The sequence below is a fragment of the Tenrec ecaudatus genome, chromosome 18 (assembly GCF_050624435.1).
Source record: "Tenrec ecaudatus isolate mTenEca1 chromosome 18, mTenEca1.hap1, whole genome shotgun sequence".
Lineage (NCBI taxonomy): Eukaryota > Metazoa > Chordata > Mammalia > Afrosoricida > Tenrecidae > Tenrec > Tenrec ecaudatus.
This window is the reverse complement of record NC_134547.1, coordinates 73,017,065-73,037,225: the sequence shown is the minus strand read 5'-3', so window position 1 is coordinate 73,037,225 and position 20,161 is coordinate 73,017,065. Positions and strand designations below refer to the sequence as shown.

Sequence of the window (20,161 nt, the reverse complement as noted above, 5' to 3'; positions counted from 1 at the left end):
GCCCCATGGAGGCAGTTTCTACTCTGTCCTATGGGAGCAATACAGATCAGCATCAATAGCAGTGGGTTCAATAGATCATGTCCTAACCCTATCGATTCGTGAGTGCCGTTGGGCTGATTGCACTCAAAGGCAACAGTGGTTGTGGTTTTGGGTGTTGTCTTTTTAAATTTTTTAATCTTTAGAAAAGCAGGCTGGAAAGAGGAGGTCACGGGAAGAGGGAAGCTGGGGAAGTCCAGAAGGGAGACCTGGAAGACTGGACTGTAGAGAGTACAGCCAGGGCGGTGATGGCAGAATGCACCTGTAAAGTCACGTGATGAGAAGGGTACCCAACCTCAGGTCTCTGCCACCCCTCTCCCCTCACCCTTGACCCAGCTATACTATGAGAACACCACTCGAAAAATACCTAAGACCTGAAAGCAGGTGTGTGTGTGTGTGTGTGTGTGTGTGTGTGTGTGTGTGTGTGTGAGAGAGAGAGAGAGAGAGAGAGAGAGAGAGAGAGAGAGAGAGAGAGAGAGAGAGAATGAACTTCTGAGAAGCTGCCACAGTCAAGAGGAACCTAGGAGACATCGATGACAAAACGACACGAGATCCTGATGGCATTAGGATACAGAAAAGGTGTGTGTGTGAGCTACAGAAATAGAAGGTAGGGGCTTTATTAGTGACACTCAAAGCTCCCTGCTATGGGGAACATTCGGCCTCACAGCAGCCCTGCAGGACAGGGGAGAACTGCCTCTGTGGGTGTCTGAGACAGGAACTGTTGACGGTAGTAGCAAGGCCCGCAGAGCTGCTGGTGGTTTTGAACTGCAGAACTTGTGGTCAGTAGCCCAGTCCATAACCCACTGTGCCACCAGACACATCAAACTCACTGCCATCAAGTCAGTACTGACTCACAGCCACCCCCCTACCCATCCCACCCACCCCCGGTGTCTGTAGAAGGCCCAGGCTTTTTCTCTGAACTGCCAACCGGGCGGACCGCCGCCCACTGTGCCACCAGGGCTCCTCGATTCAGTGGTAATGTCTCAATATTGGTTTGTGTGTGGTGCCAAAGGCCAAGGCCTGAGTTCTCTTTCCTTAAGTCTGTGTGTAAACTCTTCTGAAACAGGTTCTCCTGAGAAACAGGACCAAAGCCAGGTGTTCTGTGGTGTTGAGCGCCACCTTGTGGATGTCTGGCTCGTCTTGCTGTGACGGCTCTACGGAGAGATGAATGCAGTTTAGTGCTTACGAGTTGGGCAAACTGCAAGGTCAGCAGTTCAAAACCACTACTCCTGTAAAAAGTCATAGTCTAGGAAAAGCACAGGGGAAGTTCTACCCAGTCTCTTATAGGGTTTATATGAGTCAGAACAGACTAGATGGAAGTGGGTTTGGTTATACTAAAAAAATCACATGCTTATCTGAAATTCAAGTTGAACCAGGCAGACTTTGTTTCATATATGTGTATATATGACTAGAGGGAGGGGAGAGAGAGGGTCAGAAAGCCTGTGCAGGACAGATAACAAACTCGTGGTGGAAAGCAACTTACTTATTTCCTCTCTGTCCCTGTGGTCAGAAGGTTGACATCGCTCTAGGGCAGAATCTGTTCCTTCACATCCCTCAGCTGACCGAGGCCACATGTGTCCCTTGGCCCGGGGCTCCTTCCTCATCCTCACAATTGTTATTTGAGCCCGTTGCTGCAGCTCTGCGCCCATATCATCGAGGGTCTCCCTCTTCTTCACTGACCAAGAGAGATGTCCATTGCATATATGGAATGCTATAGAATAGAATGCATGTGTGTGTGTTTATTATATATGTAAAAGGCAAAGCCTCACTCGACATGCAAAATTTTAATTAATATAACCAACCTAACAAACTCACTGCTGTTGAGTCAATGCTGACTCATAGTGACCCCCTGTGAGGTTCTGAGACTATGGGAGTAGAAAGCTATCTTTGGCTCTTGGAGCTGCCGGTTGTTTCAAACTGCCAACCATGCGGATTCATCCCTTTACACGACCAGGACCCCTTATGAAATAATGTAAGTCTCAATTTTAAAAATTGAGAATACTTTCATGAATACGTTCTTTACAAGCAGGTGAGTGGGAAGCTGTTCCTGGTATTGCCACAAGGTGGCAGCCCATCACCCCTGTCTGGACAGAACTGCTCCACAGGATTTTCCTCATCTCTAGTCACTGTGGAAACACATCACCAGGACTTTCTTGCTTGGCGCTGCTCACCAAACTCCAAACTCACTGCCAACTCGTAGTGACTCTATAGCAGGCGTCCTCAAACTATAGCCCGTGGGCCACATGCAGCCCACCGAGGACATTTATCCAGCCCGCGGGGTGTTTTTGCCCCATTTGTTTTTTCACTTCAAAATAAGATATGTGCAGTGTGCAAAGGAATTTGCTCATAGTTTTTTTAAAACTATAGTCCGGCCCTCCAACAGGTCTGAGGGAAAATGAACTGGCCCCTGTTTAAAAAGTTTGAGGACCTCTGCTCTATAGGATGGTAGAACTATTCCTGGGGGGAGTAGAAAGCCATGTCTTTTTTCCTCAGATGAGCTGGTGGTTTTGAACTCCCAACCTTCTGGTTAGAAGCCCAGCATGTAACTAACTTGCTAACTGTCAAGCCCAAACTGTGGTGTCACTTGCAATACTTCCCAAGAAGGGGTGGTAATCGGTCTCTGACATTGCCACCAGGCGACACCACTTGAAACACCAAAACATCCAAACTCACGGCTGGCCCGGGCTCTGTTCTGACTCAAAGCAACACTTGGGGTCAGAGCGGACCTGCTCAGGAGGGCTTCAGAGGCTGCAAACCTTCATACGAGCAGACAGCCTCGTCTTGCTCCCTCTGAGAGGGGTGGGTTTGAACTCCTGACCTTTCGGTTAGCGGTCAAGTGCCTAATGCACAGTACCATCAGGGCCCCTTGATGTCATTTTAGCAGCTAGCGGTTCGCATCTCTTCACGCTGCCATGGCGGTGAGAATTCAGTCTGGAATTACGTGGGGCTGTGGGTAGTGAAGAACCTGGTACAGATGAGACTTTCTGCACCGGTAAAGATTTTCAGCCTCAGAAACCCACAGGGCAGTTCTTCTCTGTCGTACAGGGTCACCATGAGCTGGAAATAACACAATGGTGGTGGTGATGATTTTTGGTGTTTGACTTCTGAGCCAAAACATTGGCCTCGTTGCCGATGACTCTCAGAAGAAAGGCCTGGCAACCTGTTTCCACATGGCACCTGGAAACCCCGCGGAACACTTTTGCTCGGACACAGAGTCCCTGAGAGGCAGCTCAGGACATCAGGAGCCCTATCTGAGAATGATGGAAAAGGCCGCTCCGGTGACGTTTCCGTCATAAAGGTGGCGGGGTGGTTGGGGGATGTGTGTCCTTAATCGCCTGTGTCCAGGGTCTCACGGTCTTTGTGCCGCCCCACCCCTTCATCCACAACCACACCTGGCCTACCTGCCCCTCTAACTGCTATGTTCCCTTCAGCTGGGGTAACTGCCTCCCTCCTGCCCCACGCCCCCAGGCTCTCCTCCCTGCCTCCCCAGGCACTGCCTCCAGCTTCTCCAGCCTAAGGCCCGGCCCGTTCCCAGACTTAACCACTCCCAGAGGCTGCCCATCATAGACACACCCCTCCAACCCACCCTCACCACACCAGGCAGCTACCCGACTCCGGGCCAGCCTACCCAGCCCACTCCCCCCCCTCCCCCCGCGGCGAGCTGCCTCACCATTGGCTGACTCCTCCTTGGGCTCCACCCCTTTCTGTTTACTCTCTGGCGATTGGGGAGCATGGCTGCTTGTCAGCAGTGTTTCCTGGCAACAGGACAGGCCCCGCCCTCAGGCCAATCCTGCGCACCGCAGACCGGAAGTGTCTGGTTCCCAGCAGGGTCCGGGAGCAGGTGAGCTTCGGGAAGCCTGGCCAGCTGCGCAGGAGGAGGCCGCTGGGCAGGGTCCGAGCTGGTTGGGGCCAAGGCGGGCGGATAGGCAGCTGAGGGCTCAGATGGAGGGGCTCTGAGTGTGTCACATGGCTGTGTAGCCAAAGTTGGAGGTCGTGGAGGTGCGCCTCCAGCCTAAGACCTTGCGCTGGTTGGGGGAGTCGGGGTGGAGGGTGGGGGGTGAGTATCCCGGTGGGGGTGCGGTGGGGGTGATGAAGGCGCGGGAGCACGTAGGATCTTGGTCAGGGAAGAGTGTCCGTGTATTTGCACAGCGGGTGGAGAGGGGTGGGTCGGGTCACATTCCTGTCAACTGGGGTGGGGTGTAGAAGTCCCAGGTGGCCCGCAGGTCAGGTCGGCCAGCCCCACACTGAGACCAAATGTGGGGCCGGGCTCTAGGACCCAGAGAGGCTGCAAGCCGTCATGTCAGTCTCTCAGGTTACTGGGTCTTAGGGGAGGAGGGTGGAAGTGGATGGAGGGCACCAGACTAGGGTGGGGAGCCCTAGAGGGCCAGTTTGAGCACCTCGGAGTTGACTAAGGCCTTAGGACACCCACCAGCAGGGAAGGTGACCTCCCTCCCACCCACCCCCAAACAGCAGCCTTGAGCAGGCCCCTCTGAGTTTGTTCCACACGGCTGGCCTGCGGCAGAAACACAACAGAAGTTTGATCTGGAGCCCTGGTGGCTTAGTGGTGACCACAGGCCAGCAGTTCAAAACCAACAGCTGCTCCAGGGGAGAAAACAGAGGCTTTCTATTCCCATAAGAGTTACAGTCTCAGAAACACCGTCCTGGGTGTTTTGCTTTTGAGGTGGAATCTACCCCATAGCTTCGGGTCTGGGTGTCTGATTTAGAGTTTCATCGTCGTTACTCCCCGCTGCCCCGAGGTTGGTAGCACTCTTCCTCACTGAGGTTTGGAAAGGCTTAGTCACGCACACACAGACCGAAAACCATCAAGTGTCAGAACTGAACCCAGGGCCCCCCTACCCCCTCTCTTCATATCGACCCCCCAGTGTGAGAGCATCAAGCATCCTGGTGTAGGTGCACTTTTTCGGGGGGACCATCTACTCTGCCCCCTTTGCTTACATCCTTGGAAGGTCGCTTTCTCACACTTGGCCTGACTGAGGCTGGGGCTCAGATTGCTCTTCGTGATGGGGCTGCCTGCAGCGTGGGATATTCAGTACCGCCCCCTCCCACATGTACCAAAACCCAAACCCAGTGCCCTCCAGTGCACCCTGACTCATAGTGACCCTATAGGAGAGGGTAGAACTGACCCTGTGGGTTTGCGAGACTGCACCTCTTTATGGGAAGTAGAAAGCCTTGTTTTTCTCCAAGGAGCGGCTGGTGGTTTTGAACTGTTTACCTTGCAGTTAGCAGCCCAAGGTATAAACCCTCATGGTGTCTCCAGATACTGCTAATTAGGGCCCGGGTGGGGGGCAGGGGCAGCAGCGGGGATGGTAAAGCTGCCACGCAGCAAGCTCCGGGGAGAACTTGATCCGCCTATGAGTCAGCATCCATTGGACTGCAGCTGGCTTGGTTTTTGGTGTGTGGCATTGGTGTTCTCTGACGTGGCCTCTCTCCTCTCTGCAGAGCTCAGAAGATGGGGAACAGCCCCAGCCAATCGGCCCAGAGCTGCCCTTCCCAGCTCCTCCCTCAGGAGCAAGCCAAGGTGGACCGGCTGTTTGATACCCTCGCTGCCCATGGGAGCCACTCACACGGCTCACCCCGTTCCTTCTCCCTGCAGGCGCTGAAGGTGAGGCCCGAGGCCGGAGTTACTGCTGGGGCCAGAGTGGGGCCCAGAGCTGGGCCTGTCCCCCTCCGTGCCCTCTGCCATGCCCCCACCAGACTCTGCTCACCTGCGTGTGTTGTCGCACTTTGTATCACTGACAAGAAGTGTGTGTTCTGCAGAGGGCCAGGTTCCCCCCCCCCCCCCCCCCGAAGACCTGGGACAGATGTCACAGTCTCTGCGAAAGTACTCAGAAAGCAGCTCCCAGATGGTGTCCCCACTGCCCCCATGACCACAGTTTCCCGCCTGGTGGTGCAGTGGTTATACATTCGACTGGGATCCACAAGGGCAACAGTTCGATACCACCAGCCGCTCTCCAGGAATGCGGGACTTTCAGCTCCTATAAACAGTGACAGTCTCAGAAACCCAGAGGGACAGTTCTGCCCTGTCCTGCAGGGTTGCTGTGAGTCAGCATCGATTAAATGGCAGTGATGTTTTTTTTTTAAAGAGAGGAACTCAGAGCTGTGCCCTCGTGAACCACACCTCCTGATTTGGGGCACGTTGCCGACATGCGATCAGCACCCCAGGGTCAACCCTGCTTTCCTCCCTGATCCCTGAGTCTAGTGTCCCCCTCACCCCAGAGACAGGCTCCAGACAGAATGAGGGGCCTTCTCTGTAGGACCTTGGGGACATGACATCCCACATGTTCCTCTGCCTCTGACCTACTAGAGTCCTAGTGGCATTGAAGTTTCACATTGACCTGCTAACAACCAGGTCAGCGGTTCGTACCCATCACCTACTCTGCAGGAGAAAGATGAGGCCTTCTACTCCCGTAAAGAGTTACAGTCTTGGAAACCCACAGGGGCAGCTCTACCCTGTCCCTTAAGGTCGTTGTGAGTCGGCAGCGTCTCAATGGGAGTGAGAACGAGTGAGTTTCTTTGTGAAAGTAAAGCCAGACCTCTAGCCATACCATCGATGATCCTGAAGGACCCTGAAGAACTGCCCCTGTGGGTTTCTGAGACTAACTCTTTACAGGAGTAGAAAGCCTCATCTTTCTCCTGAAGAGTGGCTCATGGGTTTGAACTGCTGATCTTGTGGTGAGCAGCCCAGCATTTAATCCAGCAGGGCTCCTAAAGAAGCAGTGGAGGCTCAGCTCCAAGTCTCACGGAGCAGGTGTGCAGGTGCCGTCAGGCCACTTGGCTAGGTTTCGGGGAGAGATGGGGGAGAGCATCCCCTCACCTTCATTGAGTGGGGGAGGGGGTTATAACTGCCCTGCCCTCAGGATGGCCTGAGTGGGAGGTGACAGCTCACTGGGCACATGGGTGGGGGTGGTTACCGGGAGGGCACAGCTGGGTGGTAGATGCTGAGTGTGTACATGTGCATAGCTCTCTGTGCTTGTGCGTGTGTGTGTGTGTGTGTGCGCAGAAGCAGTCACTCTGGCCACAGGCCGGCTGGAGCAGCCTGAACAAGACGGGCCCGTTCCAGCATTGATGCAGAAACAGGCCCTGCTTCTCAATCTCGATCTAGATAAGCAAGGCTAAAGCTGATCTGAAAACTCTGCAACGCATCAGGCTTGCCTTCTGTGGGACCTTGGAAACATCAACAGCACGCTCTCTGGTGGTGTAGTGGTCACAGGTCGGTCTGCTAACTCCAAGGTCGGGAGTTAGCAGCGAGTTGAGTTGTTGAGTTCACATAAAACAAAAACAAACAAGTCTATGCCGACCCAGGGCGCCTCGTAGGACAGGGCAGAACTGTCCCGTGGTTTTCCCGGGCTGTAGCCCTTTATGGTAGTAGAAAGCCCCGTCTTTACCTCACAGCAGCTGATGGGTGTGAACGGCCCCAGGTAGTAGAGGCTGGCTATTTGTATGCTAAAGTCCCTAACTGGGAGGCTTAACTACAGGTGGACATGAGCTTTCTGCCCCCCCCCCCCAACAGTGACCGTCTCAGAAACCCACAGGGGGTTGCTATGAGTCAGCAGGGACTCGATGGGAGGGAGTGAGTTTGGGAATGATTCTGAGGAGGGCAATGTGTGTCCTTGGATTTGTCTCTCTAGTCAACCCGGTCTAACACATTATGGTACCAGGAGTGGGGTACTAGAGAAACAAATCTTGAAGATGGCGAGTAGATACTTGGCTGACCTCGGCCTCCTGGTAGTGTTTCTGCTTTGCCTAGCCAGAGGTCAGATATGTCCATGCAGTTTACTGGGTTGTTTTCTGGAAAGAACATGGGAAGTTAAAGTTTTGGCCATTTTCTTTGGTTGTTGTCTTTGGTTACTCCTGTGTGAAATGGTGAAAATGAATGTGATTCATGTACGATTGATCTTAGATACAAAGTTCTCTCTTACACACATACGAGTGTCTATGGATTTGTTTTTCTGGTCCACCCACCCCAACACAAGGACACTGTCCAGGATGCTGTCTGAGGGCTTCAGCAGGGCCTGGGCAGCACACTTGACTTTTTGAGAGGTCCCAAGACTGATGGGCATCCTGGACTCTTGAAGCCAAGGCTGTGCCCACCCCCTGATCTGGGCTTCCTCCCTCTCATCCCAACCAGGCCCATGTTGGAGGAGCACTCCCTGAGGCCATGGTCACCCGGCTGTATGATGGCATGCGGAGGCTGGACTTGCCGGGCAGGCACCCAGGCCCCAGCGAGAGGGTCTCCCAGGCACAGTTCACCATGGCCATGTCCCATCTGCTGAAGGGCAGCTCCGGCGAGAAGAGCCTGCTGCTGCTGAAGATGGTCCCTGGCAAGGGCAGCTCGGTGAAGGCCAGGGACATCCAGAAGGTAGCCAGGTCGCAGGGCCGGGGGTGGGGTGGGGGCTGCTGGGGGTCCCTGCACCAACACTTCTTTTGCTGTCTTGCTCTGTTGCTTTGGGTGAGAGCTTGCAGAGCAGAGCAGTTTTGAACTTCTTACTGTGACTTGAGCAGATCCGTTTTCTGTTGAGCAAGTCACATACCTTTGTTTCATCCCATTGACTGCAGTCCCCACAAGGTCCTGTCACTCATCTTTCTCCCTCCCGGTGGTGTCTCCCGGTTCCTTTTCTCCTCCCCTAACCCTCCCGACTCTGTCCTGGAGCACACAGAAGCTGCCTTTCCATCGCACACCATCGAGTCCTCTAAAGAACACCAGCACCCTAGTGTTACGGTGTCTCTTATAAGACCCGTCTGCTGGTTGGCTGAAAATCGAACCACAGCGGCGAGTTCAATTCCAGGCCCGAAGGGTGACTAAGGGACATGGATTTGGAGGGTCCCTCCAATCTCTAGCCCACCAGCAAACCTGGTTGGTTGGTTTGAAAAACCTGGTCTCCCGGTGCACGTAGATTTTTCCAGGCCATAGCTTGTACGCATTTTGTTTCGCAGCATTCCCTTAATATAACAGGACTCTCCCCACGTCCTTCCCAGAATCCCTCTATCACCCCCTTCTTTCTGCCCCTCCCTGGTCATCTTTATGATTTCAATTTTGTTTTACACTTTCTTCCCATTCTGCCCGGGGCCTCTGATGTCCCAGTCAGTTTGGCTGACTGTGGTAGAGGGGCACTGCCTAGTGCCTTGGGCCTCAGGGTAGTGTCGCCAGGGGGTTGAATGGTCCAATTGCCCTTTGGTCTAACTATCTAGTTGAGTCTTCTCGCTTCTTTCCTCTGGACAGCTGCCGCCTAGACGATTGATCCTTGGCTTCTAAGTTCCCTGTCCTTGCCACAACAGGACACCGGACATTTAGATCGGGGATTGCTGAGTTTAGAACTTTGAGACTAGGCTGGCCCAGTGTCTCCTTAGAAAAACAAATGCAGGTAGCTACGCTGAGGAAGACCCTCGACCCACTGGGCTGAAACATAAGAACACTCGTGAACCGACTTACAGTGCTTGATAGCAAGCCCCGACCTGAGGTGCACTGGGCTCTCTCGAGTTGGGGCCTCCTCTCTCTGACCTCACATGCTGACTCAGTACCCATGGTTGGTCACGCTGTGTCCTGCAGTTCACAGAGGAGCTGGTCAGCTCTGTGCTGCATGTGCTGGACTTCAGACGGGAGCTGAGGGGCTGGACGTGGAAGGAGACCCCGGGCACCCCGTCCAGGGTGCAGGTGATGGCTGCCCAGCTGCTCTCAGAGATGAGGCTACCAGGCAAGTGCCCTCTAGTCCTGAAACCCGTCCTGGTCTTGATGACCGTTGCTTTGTTCTGGGAGGGGTGGGTGTGGGGTTGGGCCCCCAGGACGGCCAATGGATGTGCTCTGAAAGGGGTCTAGAGAGGAGGGCGCAGTCTGAGGGCTGAAGTCCAACCACTGTCCCACAAAAGCATAGCGGGAACAGGCATGGCCATCTCACCCCGGGCTCTGAACCACGTATCTACTGACCCCCTGGAAAGAAACCAGATTCATGCGAATTATATGCTTATTTCACCCAGCCCAAGGAGCCCTGCTGGGGCAGTGGTTACGCGTTGGGCTTTTTTGTTTGTTTTTCCCTATAAATATTTCCAAGTCTGTTTTTTGACCTTTCACAGTGTTTTCCCATTGAGTCTGGTGGGGTGCCACATTCTGTCCCCAAAGTCTATTTTTGGTATTCCCAGGGATTTCCTTGCTCTGCTCCCCTTGCTGCTCTGCTGCATGCCCTTAGTGTTTCCCCCGCCCCCCAGTGTGATGGGGTCAGATCGGGCACAATTCCCACAGTGTCTTCAGTGTTGTCCCCATAGCACTATATATGGGTCAATGAGGGACGTTGTGTCTCGTGGTGGGGCTGGCCCTGTGGTCCTCTCTGTGCGTTGTCTGCTCTGAGCAGGAATATTGTCCTCTGGGCTTGGTGGGCCAGGATGTATTCCCCTTACCACCCCTCTTCATTTCTCTTGTGTGCTCTTACAAGTTGGGGTTCTAACTGCAAGGTCAGCAGTTCTAAACCACCAGCCGCTCTTTAGGAGAAAGACAGGGCTTTCTACTCCCATTGAAGAGTCACAGTGTCCGAAACTTGGAGAGGTGGTTCTACCCTGCCCAGAAGATCCCTAGAAGTCAGAATTGACTTGATGGCAGTGAGTTTGGAGTGGTTTGGATCGGATAGGATCCAAGGCCTGAGGAGCCCTGGTGGCAGAGTGGGCTGTGTGTTGGCCTACTACCCACAAGTTCAAAACCACCAACTGTGCCTTGGGAGGACAATGAGGGCGCTCTGCTCCCATAAAGATGGACAGATTTGGCAGTGGGCTGACTTGTTGGCAGTAAGATTTTTTTTTAGAGATCCAAAGCCTGGTGTTAACAGTGGGTTATGCATTGAAACCCACCAGCCGCTCCAAGGGAGAAAGAGACTCCCAGCTCCCGTAGAGTTCCAGCCTCTGAAACCCACAAGGACCATTTTACTCCCGCACATCCTCTGTCAGAACTGACTCAATGGCAGTGGCGGTTTGGTTCAGCAATCAAGACACAATTTCAGTAGGCAATCAATGGAAAACCAATTACCGTGTTAGCTTACGTTCTGCTCTACACACAAATTCCCCAAAGTGGTTGTGGGTCTCACCCCTACACCATTTCCCCCGGCCTCTGTTGGGCAGCGTGAATATCATTCACTGCCATCAAGTCAATTTCAACTCATAGCGACCCCGTAGGACAGAGTAGAGCTGTGAGTTTCCGAGACTGTAACTCTTTGCAGGAGCAGAAAGCCTCACCATCTTCCTGCAGAGTGACTGGTGGGTCCGAACCACCAACCTTGCAGTGAGCTCAGTGTATAACTGGTTCCGCCCCTAGAGCGAGGCTATAAGGAAGTGAGATGGCCCTGTTCACACCTTCCCCTCCCTCCCTGCAGGTGGCAAGCAGCTTCTGGAGGCCGAGCAGCTGGACTGCATGTGTGGCCAGGCCGAGGTCGAGGACTGGGTGTTCCGGGTCCCCCTCGTGGCCACGTTCCTGGGCGTGGTCATTCGCCAAGGCCTCCAAGTCCTGACGGCATCCCTCAGCCTAGCCGATTTGATCCCCAAGCGCCACGTGGACCCGGGGCAGGAGGTGGCGAGCCTGCTGGATGTACTGTCAGTCATCTACCTCAACGGCCACCTGCCCCAGGAGCATCGCCGGTCCTGGCGCCTGCTCTTCTCCTCTGAACTCCATGGGCACAGCTTCGCCCAGCTGTGCGGACGCATCACCCGCCGGGGGCCCTGCCTGCTCCTGCTCGAGGACCTCGCCGGCCATGTGTTTGGAGGTTTTGCCTCCTGCTCCTGGGAGATCAAGCCCCAGTTTCAAGGTAGGATCCAGAGAGCAGGGCAGCACTGCCCCCGGTGGCTTCCCAGGCTGGCTGCAGTCTGTCTCCGCTCCCTCGATCCCCTGCCTGTTCCCGCAAACGGCAGAGCTCTTCAGCTACTTAACCGGCCCACACCAGCAGCCCGGTGGAGTTGATCTGACTCGGGGACGGCTGTTTCACTCCCGTCAAGAGCCAGTGTTAGAAACCCACCGTAGCTGATCTACCCTGCCCTGTAGTGTTGCTGTGAACCTCAGTAGTGTTTTGTTTTCCCCTTAAATTTTCTTATAACAACACTATCGGACAGGGTAGCCCAGTCCACGGGGTTTCGGAGACTGTTGGTCTTTGTGGATCTTTCTCCGGCAGAGCAGTTGGTGGATTTTTGAACTGGCCACCTTTTGATAAGGAGGAGAGAGTTTAACCAGGTGCTCTCAGAGCTCCTCTCTGTGAGACTGCAGGGAAATGAAACGCCGCCCATCTCACCCTGTGAGGTCCTGTGGTCGGCTACCTGCTCCTTTAACAGAAACTGGATGACCAAATCAAACTCCCTGGCATTGGCCTATAGGAGGGATGGAACTGCCCCTGTGGGTTTCTGAGGCTGTCAGTCTTTAAGGGAGCAGCCGGGAGAGGTGGGTGATTTTGAACTGCCGACCTCAGGTAGCAGTTCAGTGTTTAACCACTACGCCACCAGGGCTCCCCGGGCACAGCAGCAGAGTGCCTGATAGACGGGGCTTGTTGAGGGGATGGGTTTGCCTTTGAGGGAGGGGTTTGCCTTTGAGGGAGGGAGGGCAGGGATAACTGTGCCAGGGGACCCTGGCTGTACCCAGAGCCTCAGCCTTTCTCTTAGTGGCCCAGGTGCCCACACGTAGCCCATGCCACTTGTTGCTGCCCACCACCTGCACCGTCCCAGGGACGACTGGGCACCCTGCTGGATATTGCATGTTTTCAGCTGGGGACTGGCCTACACAGCCCCACAGCCCTGCTTTCTGAGGGCTGCCCAGGAGGTGGGGGGCTGTGGACCAAGGTTGAGAGGTCAGGGACCCGATGTTCCAGGCAGCTTATTTCCTCCCGTCCGTCTGTCTATCCACTCTAAGCTTGTCACTGTGAATGAGGTGCAGCCTTACAGAGCAGGCCGTCAGTCTCACATTCAGTATTCTGTGTATGGCTCATGCACTGTGACGCCCTCAGGGCACCGCCATGCATCCCCTTCCTCCCCATGTCTCCCGTTCCATCCCCTGCCTTTCCCAACCCTTTTGGTGCCAAAAGAGTTGACTCTTCTCACAGGCCTGAGTTCACTGCCAGACCCGAAGGGTGGGTGACTTCCGGGCTCAGCTTGGAGACCGCATGGCTATTTCCTGTCTCTCTGGTCACTTCCAGGGGACAACAAGTGCTTCCTGTTCTCCGTGTTCCCACGCATGGCCGTGCACACGTGCACTGGGTACAACGACCACTTCATGTACCTGAACCAGGGGCAGCAGACAATCCCAAATGGGCTGGTAAGGTGAGTGGCTCCTGGCTCCAGCGTTCTCCTGTCCTTGTTTCCCTCCTGAGGCCCTCTACCCCGGCTCGGGGTTGACCCTGGGAGGTCAGCATGGCTGCCTTCCTCTCTCTGTCAGGAAAGCCACTGGCGGTCGGTCACTCATGGAGGCTGGATGAGCTCTTTGGTAACCAGGACAGAATCTGTCCCCTGGGCTGACAGGCAGGGCTCGGCTTCTGTTGGGCCATCTTGGGGTCTGGGGCTGTGGCAGGGGCCCCAACACACACACCCCTGGCCAAGCCTCCACCTGCAGGGCAGGCTGGAGTCACTGAGTGGCTGTGGCAGTGGCCTTGAGTGTCACTGCCTCCATGCCGCCCCCTGCAGGACAGGCTGGGGCCAGCCCCCAGGATGCTGACTGCAGTGCCATGGCTCTGTCTCTGTAGGGCATGGGTGGCCAGCATGGCTACTTCGGGCTGTGGATCGACGTGGACTTTGGGAAGGGACACAGCAAAGCCAAACCCACCTGCACCACCTACAATAGCCCCCAGCTGTCTGCCCAGGAGGACTTCTGCTTCCACAGGATAGAAGTGTGGGGCATCGGGGATGCGGAGTCTCAGCCGGTGAGCACAGACCGGCCCTTGGCTGCCCCTCCTCCTGGGGCTCCCCCACTGCTGTGTGCATATCTGTGCCTCCCATAACACCCTCACCCTCTCAGTGGTGGGGCCCCCACCCCTTTGCCTTGGGAAGTTAGCACCTTCGGGGCTTGAGGACTGGCAGGAGGCCCTCTACCTGCCCTTGGTGATGGGGTGAGGGAGGGCATGCCACTCAGCACTCCTGAGCCCCCTGCTTTTCCTTCCAGGCCAGCAGCAAGAAGAGCATCCTGGACAGGGACCCTGAAGCCACTGCCCTGCTGGAGATCAGTGGGCGGGGCCGCCACAGCGAGGGGCTCCGAGAGGTCCCGGATGATGCGTGAGGGTGCCGCAGGGGCTGCGCCCTCGAGTTCTCACAGCACCTTTGTCAGGATGTGGGGGGCAGGAGACTCGAAGGCCAACTGGTCCCAGGGGGCAGGAGCCCCAGCAGGTGCCGAGGTGGGGTTCTTAGATAAGGCCCACCTTTGAAGCCGTGTCTCCACGCTGTTTAACCAACTGTGCCATGAGCCGCGTGGGCAGCAGAAGTGCCTGCTTCTGTCGGGGCCTTAAGTGGGGGCAGCCAGGGGGATCCCAGCACTGGGGCAGCATTGGCACCGGAGAACGTGCTCTGGGGGTGCAGAGGGTGCTGCATGCAGCTGCTCACCAACGGCCCGGCGGTGAACCCACTGGGAGAAAGCTGAGACAGAGCCCTTCCATGAAGACCTACACCCTGGGAACCCCGCTGGGCAGGTTCCCTCCCCCTGCCCCCCAGTCCTCTGGGAGCCACCGGCATGGGCTTGGCTGGGCACACCCACATGTCACACGTGTGCAGCCATGCACGGCTCGTCTCTAACCAAACCCATGTCTAGCTGGGGCCTTTTGGAAACTGATAGCCATGCTTTTATTCCGCGGCACCTCTGGGGGGCATGTCACCAAGTGCCTCGTGTCTGCACCACCGAGGGACACCATAACGTCTCCAGGCTTGTCCCATGAGGTAGAGGAACTCACGTCTCTGCACACATGCCAGCTTCCAGACCCGCCCTGACACGAGCTCCTTCCCCCTACTCCATCAGTAGTACCCTACACGTGGTCTGGATCACCCCCAGGCTGGGTTCACTTAAACACTCCCCCCACTGAATCCACATGCCAAGAATCACCTAGTTGGGGTATCTGAGGGGCTGGGCCTCGGCAGAGCTGCTGTCTTCCAACCTGAAAGGCCCTCTAGCACACAGAGAGCCCCCCACTCGCACCACCAGCCGTGAGCTCCATGCTGGGGAAGCTGTGTCCAGGGGTCTCTAGAGACCCAGCCCTTCTCTCGTCTTGTGCCCTAAGTGCAGCCCCCTCTTAGGTTTCAGGAAGGCCTTGTGAAGGAAAGAGCCTTCAGGAGAAAGGTGCCCCCACTCCACCAGGTGGCCAGGAGATGTGGGCATGAGGTGAGGTGGGTCCTTGTGGCAGTTAACGACCTTCCTTCCTTCCAAAGTGTTGGGACCAACAGGGCCTGCGGAGTTCTTCCCCAGCCCAGTTCTTCCAGTATTCAAGTCCTCTCGCACCTCTACTGTAAACCCGACGATGCACGTAGGCTCAGGGTTCAGGTGGGGAGGGCATTGTTTCCCCTGGGATGTTCTCTACACCTATATAATTAAATACCTCATTCACCAAAGGTCTCCCATGTCCCTGCCTCTGCCGTCCTGGGTCTCACTGTCTGGGGCAGCTGCCTGGAGAGTGGGGACGCTGTCTGAACACACCATCCTGTGTCGGGCTGCAGGTGGCTGTGGCAGCTCACCACGGACAGCTCCCACCTGTCTCACAAGGCCCCCTACCTTACAAAGGGCAAGGGTGGGGAGTCCAGGGCCAGGTGTCTGGCGCCTTGGGAGACTGGGCCCCTGTGAGGGGTGCCGTGATAGCATCGGGCTTCTCTGAGGCGTGGAGCCTGTGTGGCGGTATTGCCGTGGGGTTCTGCACACACACAGACGCATCTGGCACCAGCCTGGGCCTGGGGGCCCTAGGCTTGACAGCTGCCAGCCTGTGCTGCACTGAGCCTGGGACACCACGGAGCTACTGTCACCCAGGAAGAGGGCCACTTTGTCCAACTGGAGGGAGAAGTCACGAGGATGCTGTTTGGTGCCCAAGGCCATTGTGAGCAGAACAGGGTCCCTGCAGTGTTTCCTAGACCGTGACCTTTGTGGGGCAGCCCTGGTGGCTCAGTGGGGAAAGCGCTCAGTTGCCAACTGAAGGGCCACTTTGAGTCCCCCCCTGCCCCCTGCTGTTCCGTGGGGGAAAATGAGGCTGTCTGCTTCCGTAAAGACCTAGCCTCAGACACCCACAGGGCAGTTTGGCCCCGCCCTGCTCTACAGCGTCTTGGTATTTTTTTGTATGTATATATTTTGTGTGTACACACATACGTGTGTGTATGTGTTTGGGGGGGGTGTTAATCTTTACTTTGGACATGTTACCAGGGGAGACCAGTCCCTGCAGAATGACATCGTGCTTGGTAACATGGAAAGCCAGTGAAAAAGAGGCAGACCTGCAATGAGATGGATTGACACAGCGGCTGCACCAGTGGGCTCAGGCTTAAGGACAATGGTGCTGATGGTGCAGGACCAGGTGGGCCTTCGTCCTGTGACACGTCAGGCTGCTGTGAGTGGAGCTGACCCGAGGCCCTTAACCACCTCCACCTCCACCAGCGCATACCCACTGCGTGGGCCTTGGTGGGATTCTCCCTGCAGGAGGGCCTCTCAGACGCTCAGGTACTGGTGTAGGAGGTGTGGGTTTTTACATTTTAAATGAACCCAGCCTCGCTCCGCTCACTTGACATGCCTGGTGGGCTGGAGGGGTTGTAAACTGTCTTCCCGGACACTGTATTCACTATCACCCAATAGGTGGAAGTGATCATTTTATTTCCCCTCTCAGGAGTGAGAAAGCTTCATCTAAGAAAAGAGAAAGCACTGGTGTGGGGGTCAGTGTTGGAATGCTAACCATGAGGTCTGCAGTTCAAATCCCCCAGCTGCTCCAAGGGGACAGATGAGGCTGACTGCTTCCAGAAAGATGAGTCTTGGAGACCTTATCACAGGGTCACTCTGGGTCGGAATGGACTTGGTGGCCATGGGTTTGGGTGTTCGGCCCTGGACCTTTCCTGCCCACTCCCTGCTTGTTGGCTTTTCCTGGCATCCAAGTGCTGGGGAGGGGGGGGAGTGCTGAGGGGGGCTTTTGGTTACTGTTTGTGAGGGTGCTTTGCCGCAGGGTAGTGCCTGTTGTGCGCAGTGTCTAATCCCCTCGCTGCACTTTGTACCAGAGCCCTGGTGGTGCGGTGATTACACATTGGGCTGCGATTTGCAAGGTCAGCAGTTCAAAGCCACCAACCGCTCTGCAGGAGCAAGATGAGGCTTTCTATTCCCATCACCATTACAGTCTCAGACAAACCCAAAGGTCCGGTTCTACTCTGCCCCATAGGGTCACGAAGAGTCCGCAGGGATCGTTGACAGTGGGAGATGTCTACATTTTGTAATTGCTTATTGACAAGACCTGCTCTGCCAGGAGAATGTTTCAGAAATGCATATTCTGCTCCATTTTCACCTCCCTTCCTCCAATGTTGTTCCTTTCACACCTGTTTGAGCTCTTCCGCTTTCTCCGTCTTCCCAGAGAAGTGTTGTCAAGAGCAGCATTTCTGTATCGTCAGAAAGATCCTGCTGGCCCCCCTCTTGGGAATTGGGATAACCCCGCACACCGGGGGTGGGGCAGGCCCGCAGTATAAGGCCCAGGAAACCATCCCACCAGCGAACCACCCCATGCCTCACCAGGAGAAGCCGCTCCAGCACTCACGTTAGGGGTGAGTTCATTCCATGTTGGGCCAGAGTGACCCGAGAGTGGCCTTACAAATCTCCACATGGCCCTTGGCAGAAAACAAAGGCCCAACCTCTGCTGTAGCTCATAGGCCCCATACTTACTTAGCATACCTACCCCCTTTTTCAGGAAAACGTCACTGGGTGCCCCTTTGGTGGGTAAAAAACTTTTGTACCGTAGCCCTTGATCCGGGATAGAGTGTAGACATCTGCTTTACAGCGGTATCATAGCCCACTTTGGGAGCTGCTGCCCTTGACCGTGGGGAGAACTGACCAGGCAACTACACTGGACGTTTCCCCCATGGACTCGCTGCCTCCTGCCCCTCAGTCACTTAGTTTCCCTCACGCTCTCTCATTAGCATTTGGTGGTTTTCCGCATAAAGGTTGTAGACATGCTTTGGATGTTGACACCTAAGTATCCCCGCCCCTTCCCCCCAGTGTTTGTGAACGGTTTTCTGCCAGTGGTCCATGACACAGATCCCGTCTTGGAAGTACAGCCAGGATGCTCCCCAAAGTCTCCTGTACTTTGAACATGTCATTGGGGACACTGGTCCCTAGAGAAGGGCGTCTTGTGATTGGTGGAGGAGCAGCAGGTACAAATGGGGCACCCACGATGCCCTTCCACATGGTAACCATTCTCTCCGCCCTTTTCCCCAGGTCTGAACACTGTGCACATCAACTCTGTGCCCCCCGCTCCCTCCCACCCTTGGTTGGCTGTGAATCATGTTTGCTTTCCCAGTCTCGGTTACTTTCCTAGAAGCGAGCCCATCGGCAGTCACCCTCTTGTGGCGGGCTTGTGTTGTGATTCCATTTCTTGGGCCGGCCAGGCCACCGTCCATTGTGATGTAGGGATGTACTGGTTTTGCAAAACCAACCCAACGAACAAAACCCCATGCCCTCAAGTCAATCCTGACTGTGGGACAGGGTAGGACTCCCCCTGTGGGTTTCTGAGGCTGTCGATTTTTACGGGAGTAGAAAGCCTCATCTTTCTCCTGGTGGTTTTGAACGGCTGACCTTGTGGTTAGCGACCCACTGTAAAACTTACCCTTCCAACGTGGGAAACAGAGAGGCTTTTAATATGTCCACAGGGTTGTGGCACCAATGTTGGATTCTAGAACACTTTCATCATCCCCAAAAGAAACCCCTTCCCTGTTAGATTCACCCTCTCCCTCCCAGCCCTCGGCAAACAGGGGTTTCATTTCCGGCTCTACAGATCCCCTTTTCAGGAGCCCTGGGTGGCACAGGGCCTCCCCAGATTGTGCTACCTCACTGCAGCGTGTAGGAAGGGTTGCCGAGTCCTGGATTATAGGTGTTGGTAGTAGTGTGGTCTTTTCCGTGTTTATTCAAGTGCCCTTAGATGGGGCTGGATCAGAACCTAACACCTCTGTGTATCCATCCATTTCTTCTTTGCTCCGCGGCTGCTGTTTCTAATGTCATAGAGGTCCTTGCTGGTTTCCTGCCCAAAGGAGGCAGTGGTAGCGCTGCCGGGTAAGCATGGGCTGCTAAGCCACAAGGTCAGGGGTTCAAAGCCACCTACTGTTCTGCAGGAGAAAGACGAGGTTCTCTGTTCCCATATGCTTTCCAGTCTCAGAAACCTGTTGTGGGGCCTCTAGGAGTCAGCATGGGCTCAGTGGCAGTGGGTTTGGCTTTTTTATTTTTTGGTGGGGGGAGGTGGTGGTGGTGGTGCTTCCAATCTCTTGTTAGATAGTCAAGGGTCTGATTGAAATCTTCAGTTGAGAGGGCTACTGGACCTGCCTTGCTGTCCGGTCCATTTCTGCTCTCGGGCCTAAGTGTTGAGGATGGTTAGCCTGCTTTCTGGACTCTCATTGATCCTTGCACCCTTATGATATAGCCCATCTTTGTACCTGGCAAATAGGACCCCTGGTGGGGGACCAGTGGGCTATCTGTTGATCTGCGCGAACTACAAGGTCAGCGGTTCCAACCCACCAGCTGCTCCACAGGAGAAAGATGAGGCTTTATGCTCCAGGAGAGAGTTACAGTCTCAGGAGGGTCGCTGTGAGGGGACCTGAGGCAGTGAGTCTGGCTCATCCTGACACCCCCTAAATGTTACTGGCGGGGGCACGTGTGAGCACGGTATGTGTGCATCTATTTCTATAGAGGACCCCTCCCCACTCCCCTTAATCCTTTACCAGGACACATCATCCGCCTGGGGCTGAGCCTGGATGGGGAAGAAGCATCAAGAGAGTGTGGGGCGGCAGGGGAGCCCCCCTATCCCCAGCAGGAGGCCTGTCGGGGTCACTAGAGGGCATTGTTCGGTGTGGCAGCCTCTGCACGTGTCTTTTCCTGTGGATCTTTGCTTCAAAGAACGTCTTGAGACGCGGGTCGTAAAAATCATGATTTAATAAATAGAGACGTGTTCCTGTC

General features: G+C 55.2%; 1 protein-coding gene across 2 annotated transcripts; it reads left to right on the top strand.

The window, feature by feature from the left end:
• The first annotated feature begins 3,824 nt into the window (after positions 1 to 3,824).
• MEAK7 (MTOR associated protein MEAK7) lies at positions 3,825 to 15,614 on the top strand. Of its 2 annotated transcripts, none has more exons than XM_075537260.1 (8): positions 3,825 to 3,877; positions 5,497 to 5,659; positions 8,186 to 8,416; positions 9,605 to 9,749; positions 11,409 to 11,837; positions 13,209 to 13,327; positions 13,752 to 13,928; positions 14,168 to 15,614. In XM_075537260.1, the coding sequence occupies exons 2-8, from the start codon at positions 5,507 to 5,509 to the stop codon at positions 14,279 to 14,281; spliced, it is 1,368 nt and encodes a 455-aa protein (XP_075393375.1). In that variant the 5' UTR covers positions 3,825 to 3,877; positions 5,497 to 5,506; the 3' UTR covers positions 14,282 to 15,614. The 2 variants fall into 2 exon arrangements, with proteins under 2 accessions (XP_075393375.1, XP_075393376.1); XM_075537261.1 differs by having other exon boundaries at positions 13,209 to 13,332.
• Positions 15,615 to 20,161: the final 4,547 nt, after the last annotated feature.

Coding starts and splice junctions, on each gene's coding strand:
- MEAK7 (XM_075537260.1), top strand. CDS start 5,507: ATGGGGAACAGCCCCAGCCAATCGGCCCAGAGCTGCCCTTCCCAGCTC. Junction 5,660..8,185: donor TCTCCCTGCAGGCGCTGAAG/GTGAGGCCCGAG, acceptor CATCCCAACCAG/GCCCATGTTGGAGGAGCACT. Junction 8,417..9,604: donor AGGCCAGGGACATCCAGAAG/GTAGCCAGGTCG, acceptor TGTGTCCTGCAG/TTCACAGAGGAGCTGGTCAG.